The 10,782-nt window shown below is 47.2% G+C and overlaps 1 protein-coding gene across 1 annotated transcript; it reads left to right on the top strand.

The window, feature by feature from the left end:
• Positions 1 to 8,723: 8,723 nt before the first annotated feature.
• Positions 8,724 to 10,446, top strand: LOC308640466 (gap junction alpha-3 protein-like; the record flags this gene model as incomplete). The annotated part of the gene is made up of 1 exon (XM_081312362.1): positions 8,724 to 10,446. The coding sequence occupies one exon, from the start codon at positions 8,724 to 8,726 to the stop codon at positions 10,038 to 10,040; it is 1,317 nt and encodes a 438-aa protein (XP_081168488.1). The 3' UTR covers positions 10,041 to 10,446.
• Positions 10,447 to 10,782: the final 336 nt, after the last annotated feature.

Raw genomic sequence — 10,782 nt, 5'->3', positions numbered from 1 at the left:
GTGCTCAGAGCATGTGTCATCCCCCTCCAGGCTTGGGATCCCAACCTGAGCTCACCTCACGGCCTGGAACATCTCTGGTTTTAGGTCCCCCCCCCCACCCCGCGCAGCCTAATGTTTTTATTAGCAGATTCAATGAGTGAGCTTCAATCAAATTAAAATTTGTTATTTAAACAATCTTTTATTAAAAGGCTTCTGGGAGTGGGCAGCTGGAATTGCATAGTTTGTTCAAACAATGGTGGTCCACAAACACACAATGGCTTGGAGTAAAGTGTACAATCCCAGCCAGCCTGTGGGTCAGAAACCCTGGCCAGGACCCTCAGTATGCAGTCTTGAATAGTTCGTGGGCTCCCCCTAACCTCAGCTTCTCCATTTTTTTGGAGTGGGGCTGAAAACTATGTTAGAGATGTTTCCAATCCAAGCTCCTGAGACTGCTGGCTAAGAGGGGAAGGAGCAGGATTTCAGGGTCAGAATTCCCTTGTTGGCCCTTCCACCCACCAGAGCCCTCTCCTGTACCTGCTTATCTGCTGAGGATTCATGGTAAACAGTTAGGAAACGATTGCACTCCCTGCCTCTGAGAGCCTTTTCTTGCTAACAGTGGGATCTCAGAGAGTATCCTGATTCCAGATCTGAGCCATAAGCTCAGTGGTAACACCAAATAATTTATGCAAAAGTCTGCTTTATTAACCCAAAATGATCTAGGTTTTGTCTCCGACCCACTGCTAGGAATCCTGGGTCCTGCCAAGCCAGGCTACAGACATGTATACTGTTTCTACCCATGAGTATCCGCCAGGTGGCATCTGATCCCACCAGCTCTGGGCTCCCTGGGGCCCGAGGGAACTGTCACTAGAGAGAACAAATCTATCCTGCAGCCTTGGTCATTCAACTTGAGGAGGCTGGTCATGAGGGTCTGTGGACACTGTTCTTAACAAAGGAGGTAAAAGAAGACCCCGATGTTGGTAAAAAAAAAAAAAAAAAAGAGCTAGAGTCTTCCTGCCCAGGGCAACCCACAGCCCCCTCCCTTTTACCCACATGGAGAGGCAAAGTGCTGGAAATACCTTTGCCTGGGACTTTTCCCTGTCCAAGCTAAGAGCCTTTTCTTGCTAACAGTGGGATCCCAGGGAGTATCCTGATTCCAGATAATATAATAGATAAAATAATAGAATTATTTTAACTAAATTTTCTTCAGGAAAAACTGTAGAATTTGCTGCTTGGGGCTTCTATGAGATCAGAAGATGACAGTGGGAGGACCAGGTTCTGGCCTCTGAGCAGCCGCTCTTCCATTCCCCTCCACTAGATGGTGCTAGGCCTTCAGGGCCATCTCTACTGCCTTCACGTGGACAGGGCCTCTCAGAGCTGTCCATCCACTAGGGTCCACAGTTGGCAGGCAGGGATCCTGGCAGCAGGATGGACACTTCAGTTTCTTCCTGCTTAAGGCTGACCCCAGGATTCTGAGCTGTCGCAGTAGCTCTTTCCCTCCAGGGTCATAGGTGTAGTGGTTACCGCGAGAACCAAGGTCTGACAGGAACAGGAACAGCATCCCTGCCTGTCCCTCTGGCTCACACAATGAACTGGATGTAGGGTCACTGCTTGGTGCTGGAGGTGGGGCCAGCTTTCCACCAGAGGGTGAGGTCCATCAGAGGAAAAACTGGTGGTGACAAACCAGCCCCTGTTCTGCAGCTCTGCCCAGCAGTCAAGCCAGGGCTCCTGAGGAGGGGCTCTCAAAAGATCTTGAAGCCCTTCAGCAGGGTCAGAGTTGGAGCTTTGCGCTTGCTCTGGGCACGGGATGACTTCACAGTGACCAGCTTGGCCTGGGCCACGGTGGGCATCTCCTTCAGGCTGACAGTGGAGAGAGTGTTGAAGGTGCAGCTGGCCAGCCCGTGCCGGGTGGCGAGTGAGGCCTGGTGGGGAGGGGCCCTCTCCTCAGAGATGAAGAGGGGCCGGGCCAGGGGGCTCTTCTCCAGCTCCCGCCGCACCTCTCGCACTGCCTCATGGAAGACGTGCTGCACGTGCTCAAAGTCCAGGCAAGCAGACACCTCGAAAAACAGGCACCCGAATCTGCTAGCCAAGGCCGCACCCTCGGCCTTGGTGACCTGCCTGGTAAGAAAGCAGGGCGAGGCAGGGAGTCAGGAACGTGCTGCTCCGAGTCAGGCAGAGTGGGGCCTGTGCCCAGCTTCCCACCCACTGGCTGGGCGCCTCGGCCCATCTTCATCATTCTGAGTCTCTGTTTGCTCATCGGTACAATGGGATGACATCATGTGCCTCTCGGGTGTTAGAATTAAGAAATATAATTAGTGTCAAATGCATAACAAACCTGGCACAGAGACAGTGCTCCATAAATGCTAGCTAATGTTGCCAAAGCCAGAATTCAGGAAGGAGCAGGAGTGTAAGAGGCTGCTAGACCTGTCAATGGCCAGAATAAGAAGACCATTCTCAGTCCCATCTCTCCTCTACCCCAACCTGGGTCCCTTGGTCAGGAAATGGGCCATAGAAGTGACCCAGGACATAGCTCTCAGGGTTCATGAGGAGTTTTGTCTGCCTGCCTGGGTAGAGAGTCGGAGAGAGCAGGGGTGATGACATTTTGTGGTTAGCAGAGGGAAACAGGAAGGAGGAACAACCCCTACTCCAGCTGGGTCCACCTCCTGAGGTGACAGGATAGATATCTGAAACTGGGAAGGTCCTGGAAGCTTCTGACCTAAAAACTGTGGGGAACTGAGGTGAGAAAAAAAAAAGATGGGCTTTTGGGTAGGTGAGGTGGAGAGAGAGAAGTGGTGGAGGTCCCTGAAGGCTGAGGCCAAGGTTCCCCTGGCTGGATCCTTCTGACCACCACCTGACTGCTGGGCACTGCTGAAGGTCCCACCCACCACTTGTATTTTCTAAATGTTCTAGTTTTTTTTTTTTTTTTAATTTTGGTTAATTTGACATCTTTCATTTTTTTTTCTGGAAAAGTCCTCTCTTTTAAGTCCTTGCTATAAGAATAGAAGTTGACCATCTCTGATTAGGAAATGTGGAGCCAGGAGAAGCCATCTCATCAGGGCTGATTCTAAGACTCGGGAAGGCAGCCGGTTTGCTCCTAGAGTCTCGGTCCTGGCAGACAGTGCCACTCTGAAACCAAGTGCTTCCCGGGGTCCAGTTTGATCCTATTGTCTTCTTTTCTCTTTATTTTCCTGTTTCTCTCTTCTGTCCATCAACCCACCCCTTCCTCAGTTCCATTAAGCAGGGCACAGTGCATACTATGAACCTATTGAGAAATGCAAGGCTGGGTTGTGGGTCAAAGTGAGGGCCATGGAGCCTAATCCCTTGGTTACAGGCGGCACACTTGACTGCCTGTGTAGCCTTGGAGAACTGACTCAACCTTTCTGTACCTCAATATTCTGATCTCTACATTGGGGATTAAATAAGTTAGTATGTGAAAAGTGCTCAGAAGAGAGTCTGTCAAACTCCAGGATGGAGCCTCCATGTAGAAGGGACTGTGCAGGCACGAGGGAGATGTTGGAATGAACCTTGGGGTCAGATGGCACAGGGGCCTCCACATCTTGCTGCAGACTTCCCAGGGCATAGAGGGACCAACTCTCAGTCTCTGTGGTTTGGAGGGTGCCTTTGCATTTACTTTTGTATTTGAGATCTGTTGGGAGAGGGGTGTGGGAGTGCTTCTCTAGTTGAAAACAAAAACAAAACAAAACAACCCTCCCTCAAAAAAATCTAACATTAATTCATTGACTTACCTATATTTGCTGTATTTATTAGGAAAGTAAAATGCACAGAGGGGAAATGACTTGCCTTAGTGAGATGTCAAATTAGTGATAGGTTGAGGTTAGAAACTAATCACTAAATAAATATTTGTGATTACCTAGTATGTGCTAGGCATGGTCATGGACCATACATTCAAAACATTGTTTTTAATGGTCTATTCAATGGAGCAGGCCCCCCTATCCACTCTTCAGCTAGACCCACCCTAACGGCCCCTGAGACCCCCGTGCTGTCTTACCCTCTCCTCTGAACTGTCCACCTCATTCCATCTGGATGCCTCTCCTCATGTGATTAATGGTGTCTTCACACTTGCCCCCAATAAAAGAGGCAAAACCACATAAACTGAAAATAAGCTCACAGTCACACTCCCTCAGGACTCTCCTACTCAAACAGCACTGCCGAAGCAACAAAAGGGAAGGTCCAAATTCTGTCAAGGAATAAGGAACAGTGTCTACTTAGGAAAAGGTTAGAATGTGTACTGGTTACTCTTCTCTTGGCCTGGTGGGGGGCAGGGTCAGGTAAAAGTCAAAGGGAGTTGCCAGAGTTTCACAGACTAACCAAACTTATATCACACTGCAAAAGAGTTTCCCTTGCCTGGATTTCTCTGGCTGTTCTATGTACAGGGGGGTTTTCTGGAAATATTTAGGAAATTTTCTGCTCCTGATAGGAGGAGATGGTCTGTCTTACTAGATGTGAACAAAGAAGCAAGCAGAGCCAGTTCCACCCTCAGGACCAGAGTTAAGGAAGACAAGCCTGCAGCAGTCAAGTGGTCTTTGGAGACCATAGACCCTGCTATCCTTGGACAGCAAAGAAAGGAGACACCTGTGATGTTAGCCTGAATGGGTAGGAGATGGAGGGAACTTCCTGAAACAGAGGAGAGCATGGTCAGGAGAAGAGAGTGCCCAGGGCAGTGGTGTAGGTCTGCATTGGCCACCTTTAAGGGGAATGTGAAGTAAGGACAATTCAGCAGGCTGGGCTCTAGATGGGGATGGGTTTCAGGCTAGAGAAACACCATGTGCAGAAGCCATAACTGTGGTGTTTCAGAGGCTGCAGGAGTTTGATGTGCCTAGGGCTGTGGCCAGTCCTGATGGGTCTTGCATGCTACCATGGTTTTGTCCTATGCAGTGTTGATCGGAGACTTGACAGTTCTTTGCTCAGGGCTATGTGTTAAAAGATCTCAGCAGACTGCAGAGAAAAGGAGGGCTAAGGGCAGAGGTACCATTGGGGACTTCTTAGTGAGCTTTTTGTCACCATATTGAAGGATCTGACACAGGCTACTTATGAAGTAGTTAATTTAGCTCACTGTTTTGGACATGGCACTGGCATTAGCTCAATTCTGGTGATTCTTTCACCAAATAAAAGATATCTGTGTGAAAGGAGGATCTTACATGGCTAAAAGGAAGTCGGGGGGGGGGGAGAGGGGGGAGACCCCACAATCCTCCTTCAGAGGACTTCCCACTAGGCTCCACCCCTTAAAAGAACCATGACCTTCCAGTAGCACCATCCTGGGGACCAAGATTCCAACACATGTACTTTGGGGGGACACTTAGCACCACATAAAAACCACAGCAAGGAGCCTTAATGATAATCTTAAGGGCACTGAGTGACTGTCCTTCTAGGGATGCCTGTGAGGACTGATTAAGAGAATTGTAGCTTGGAGGAGAAGCAGGAGGTCACCTAGAATGGTTCCCTGACATACCTCATGGGCAAAAGTGGGTTGTTTCGTGTATAATAATTAAGTTTCAGAAGTAAAATATTTTACCTTCTAAGAATGTGCAAAATGATACCATTTACGAATTGAATAGAATTTATACAATATATTAATTTTTCTCAAATTAGTCATGTGTTAACTGCCATGACCACATATACATTAATAGTTGTCATTCTTGATCCAGTGGCAGCTACCCATCTTATAGTCCCAAACCCATTTATCAGGATCAAACTGAGACTTTTCCTGGAGTATTTACATTTTTAACTAGAGACAAAACTCTCACAGTAGAAATTCAAACATCAGAAGGCTCTTGGCAGAGTCAATTTTCTGTTAACTAAAATCACCCCATGTGGATATCACTAAGGAAAATATACAAAGAGAAATCTTGATATCATTAAGTGATCATGAGGCCTGCTTTGACATTCAGGTTCATGTCTAAAGCACCTTTTATGGTTAGAGAAGTCTATGTCATTGTCAGCCTTCTCTTTTGCATTTTTAATTAAATGAAGGTGATGGGGTTGTGGGTTCAATTCTCAGCACCACATATAAATAAATAAATAAAGTCCATTGACAACTAAAAATATATTTTAAAAAAGAAGAAGAAGAAGAAGAAGAAGAAGAAGAAGAAGAAGAAGCAGCAGCCAGTTATACCAGTCACAATATGGGACAAGGAGACTGTAGAGTCTATGAAGAGTAAGATTTCTCTAAAGATCTCGACTGAATAAGCAAAGAGTTGAAAATGTATTCAAAGACAGGTATTCATCAGATTTCTAGCAAGTTTCATTTGCCTTCAATCCTAATCATAAAAATTAATATTTTGAACATTTTAAAATTTAAAATGTGTTCCACTGGCAACCTAGGCATACTCATACAGCTGAGATGGCTTTCCTTACTGCCAAGAGTGGCTTTGAGAACGCTGAAGCTCTTCTTTAGTTCCAGTCACAGTGCCCAGACTATTTGAGCAGCAATGACATGGGACACCTAATCTGTATCCCCTGTGTCTGAAGAGTGCTACTGCCTTCTAAAACAGAGTCCATGTCTTACCTCCCTTCATTACTGTCACCTATTTCCCACAGGCTCAGAGAGAGGCAGCTCCTGCTCTCAGACACCTACTTAACTCTTGCCGAGGGGGTCTAGAGTGTGCCTGCATCTCTCCTGTCCTCAGGTGTAGTCACACCTATGAGCCCTGCCCAGCACCCTTGGCTCTCCAGCCCAGAAGACCAAGGCCTGATGGCTTCTCCCTTGTTTATTTGGCTCCATTCTAGCACCTTGGCTGCATTTGGAGGTGTTTCCCTAGTTCCCAGCACAGCAAGAGGGACACACTGGATGCCTATTAGTGCTATTGGGTGACTTCCTGCTGAAGGACTGCAGCCCTGGTCCTGGAAGGATTATCACGACCTGTTATCCCTGGTACCTCCTCTGGCACCCAGCCACCACTCCATCCATCTTTGCCCAAGTGTCTAACTTGAGTTTCTGTAGGGATCACAAAGATTACACTTAATAGGAGAGGTGATTTTAGGTGGTGTATTCATTGATATGGAATCAAATATGAGAAACTCAATCCCTTAATTCTGTTTTCATCCTAACAGCGGTCTTGAAGGTCTCAGTTTGATTATAGTACAGTCAGCGCTTCACATCTGTGAATTCAACCAATCAAGGATCAGAAATATTTCAGGGGGAAAAAAATGGATCTATACTGAACATGTACAGACTTTTTTCTTGTTATTACTCCCAAAACAGTACAACAACTATTTACATAGCATTTTCACCTATTAGGTATTATAAGTCATCTAGATATGTTTTAAGGTATATAAGAGGATGAGTACAGGTTCAGTGCAAAAACTGTGCCATTTTATATACAAAACTTGAGCATCCACAGATTTTGGTATCTTTCAGGATCCTGGAACCAATCCCCTTTGTATCTTTAACACACCTCTAATACTTCTAACCTCCCTCTTTAAATAAATAAAGAGTTTATACTCAGGGGTTGTTTGTGAGGGGAAGTTAGAGCAAACAATTGTCAACAATGTATTTAAAGCTACCTTCCATTTATGGTATCAGTACCTCCTTTTAGAGAAGTGATGTAGAGTTTCCTATTTAAGCTAAATTTAAGCATAAAAAGAAAGTTGCTATTAAGAAAAAAGTAAATAATAAGAGTGGTAGTAGGTTAATATGGCAAGGTGACATATGACACATGACTTATAATACCAATACAACATGACACATTATGAAGGTGACATGGGAATAACAACAATTTGGGAAAAATTTGCTCTAATTCACACAAACAAAGGTGAAAATTTGGAGTTGGTCTGAGCTGCAGGTAGAGTCCAGAGCTCCTGTGGGGATACCATGCTTCTGTGGAGGAAGATGTGGGGAGTTAGAGGTCAGGTGAATCATTTCTCTTTCTAGCGTTCCTTTCCTCATCTCTGAAATAAGGAGTGGAACACGTGGTTATCTTGTTTATGCCAGCAATTACTACTTGTGACTACTGCACAGTGCTGTAGATATTAATTCAATTCTGTTCCACATGTTAATAGGGAAATAACATCCAGTACTTCAGTGTCCATTGACTCCAGGACCCCTATGGATGCTAACGTCCACAGATGCTCATGTCCCCTATATAATATGGCTTAGTATTGCATAGAATCTACACATTCCATTTTGTATACTTAAACCATCTCTAGAAGACCTGATGTGGTGTAAATACTGTGGAAATGGTTGTTATACTGTATTAAGAAATAATGACAGCCAGGTACAGTGGCACATGCCTATAATCCCAGCGGCTGAGGCAGGAGAATCTCCAGTTCAAAGCCAGCCTCAGCAATTTAGAGAGAGACGTAACTCAACAAGAACCTGTCTCTAGTTAAAATATTAAAAAGGGCTGGGGAAGTAGCTCAGTGATTAATTGCCCCTGGGTTCAATCCCTGGTACCAAAAAAAAAAAAAAAAAAAAAAAAAAAAAAGAATGAATGGAAGTTTGTACTTGTTGAGGACAGATGCAAATCCCCCCGCCACCCGCCCCCATTATTTTTTCATCTGAGGTTGGTTGAACCTAAGGATGTGAAGAGCTGACTATGCACATGTGTACATACATCCTTAAGGAGACTTCCCCAGCACTACCCATGTTTGGAAGTGGGAGTACAGCTGATAAAACTCAATTCTAGTACTCATCGTGACTGCCCTGGGGTGATTGACCTCTACAGCTCAACTACTCTAACCCGCGTATTAATGCGCAATGTTCCCTTACAGGTTAGCAATCTGAAGCAATGGGTGACTGGAGCTTTCTGGGGCGACTACTAGAGAACGCACAGGAGCACTCCACAGTCATCGGCAAGGTTTGGCTGACGGTGCTGTTCATCTTCAGAATCCTGGTGCTGGGGGCCGCAGCAGAGGAGGTGTGGGGTGATGAGCAGTCCGACTTCACCTGCAACACCCAGCAGCCTGGCTGCGAGAACGTGTGCTACGACAGGGCCTTCCCCATCTCGCACATCCGCTTCTGGGTGCTGCAGATTATCTTCGTGTCCACGCCCACCCTCATCTACCTGGGCCATGTACTGCACATTGTGCGCATGGAAGAGAAGAAGAAAGAGAGGGAGGAGGAGCTGCTGAGGAGAGAAAACCCGCACCTGGAGCGGGGTCAGGAGTCTCTAGATGGGGCTGGCTCTCAGGATAAGACTGTTGTGCGTGATGACCGAGGCAAGGTGCGCATCGCTGGGGCGCTGCTGCGGACCTACGTCTTCAACATCATCTTCAAGACGCTCTTCGAGGTGGGCTTCATTGCTGGGCAATACTTTCTGTATGGCTTCCAACTGCAGCCGCTCTACCGATGTGACCGGTGGCCCTGCCCCAACATGGTGGATTGCTTCATCTCCAGACCCACCGAGAAAACCATCTTCATCATCTTCATGCTAGCGGTGGCCTGTGCCTCTCTTGTACTCAACATGCTGGAGATTTACCACTTGGGCTGGAAAAAATTCAAACAAGGAGTGACTGATCATTTCGGCCCAGACACCTCCGAATCCAAGCTGGTGGCCGCAGAGCCATTGCCACTCGCTTCCCGCCCACCCACGGTCACTATTGGATTCCCACCCTTATACACGCATTATGCCTCTCCCCTGGGACAGGCCGGCGAAGCAGGGTACCCCGGAGCCCCGCCACCAGCAGCAGACTTCAAAATGGTAGCATTGAATGAGTCACAAGGGAAGGGCCACCCTACCAAGCTCTACAATAACCAACACCTGCTGATGACAGAGCAGAATTGGGCCAACCAAGCGGCTGAGCATCAGACTCCGGCGCGGAAAGCCTCCTCCGCAGCGTCCAGTCCCGCAGCCCCAAGCCCCGCAGGCAGCAACAGCCAGCGGCTCCCACCGGAGGCTGGGCAGGGGGGCACCGCACCCCAGCTGCTGGAGGACCGGAGCGGCAGCAGCTTGGAAGAGAGTGCCTTGGCTGTGACACCCGAAGAAGAGGAGCAGGCCTTGACCACCACAGCAGAGATGCATGAGCCTCCCTTGCTCCTTACAGACCCAGGAAGGTCCAGCAAGGCCAGCAGTGGGCGGGCCAGGCCAGGTGACTTGGCCATCTAGCGGTGGTCTCTCCAGACAGCTTTATAATACATTTTTTTCTAGAAACCAAAACCAAAGCCAAAGTTCAAATCAGCAGGTAGAAAGAGCCTGAAAATAAGAGCGCGCTGGAGTCCCAGAAGGGAGATGTGGAGCAGAATCTATCAGGTGTTCGTGTTTAATGCTTGCTGTTCTTAACCCTGAGTTATAGTGGAGATGATTCCAACGTTTCTGAGCTTGTGAGGTGGGGCAAAGCTGAGGGCAGTTGTTGGCCTTTAAAGATATTCACAGCAGCCCAGCAGCCTGATTGCTGTTAGGCCTCTGGGTTCCTGCTGTCTCTGTGGTTAACTGTTCTGTTGTGACAAAGCAACAGGTGTCTGCAGCCCTTCAGCTAGGGACAATTAGGTTTTCTATTCCTAACCTCACCAGAGCCTTTGGGCAGCCCAGCAAGTCACAGACACACTTAGCTCTATCTCTGCTTGATACTTTTAACTTAGAGTTGAATTTCATTTGGGATATTTGCCAAACTGCACTAAAAAAAGATTTAGAGTGAGTCCATATAGTGTCATTTGAGTTTCTGAAATTGGATGTGAAGCCCAGGATATCAAACTACAAGCTTCATGACAAGTGACAAAGAGCAGTTACCCTCCAGAGTCAGATTCAGTGAGACAGAGCCACAGAGGTTGCTGGTAGAAGGCAGGTGGAGATGCAGCGCCACTTGAGAAAATTTTTCAACAGCTGAGGAAATGGACATGGAAGTGTGGCA

This window comes from Spermophilus citellus (genome assembly GCF_964194105.1).
Source record: "Spermophilus citellus genome assembly, contig: SCAFFOLD_310, whole genome shotgun sequence".
Lineage (NCBI taxonomy): Eukaryota > Metazoa > Chordata > Mammalia > Rodentia > Sciuridae > Spermophilus > Spermophilus citellus.
This window is presented reverse-complemented; position numbering and strand designations above follow the sequence as displayed.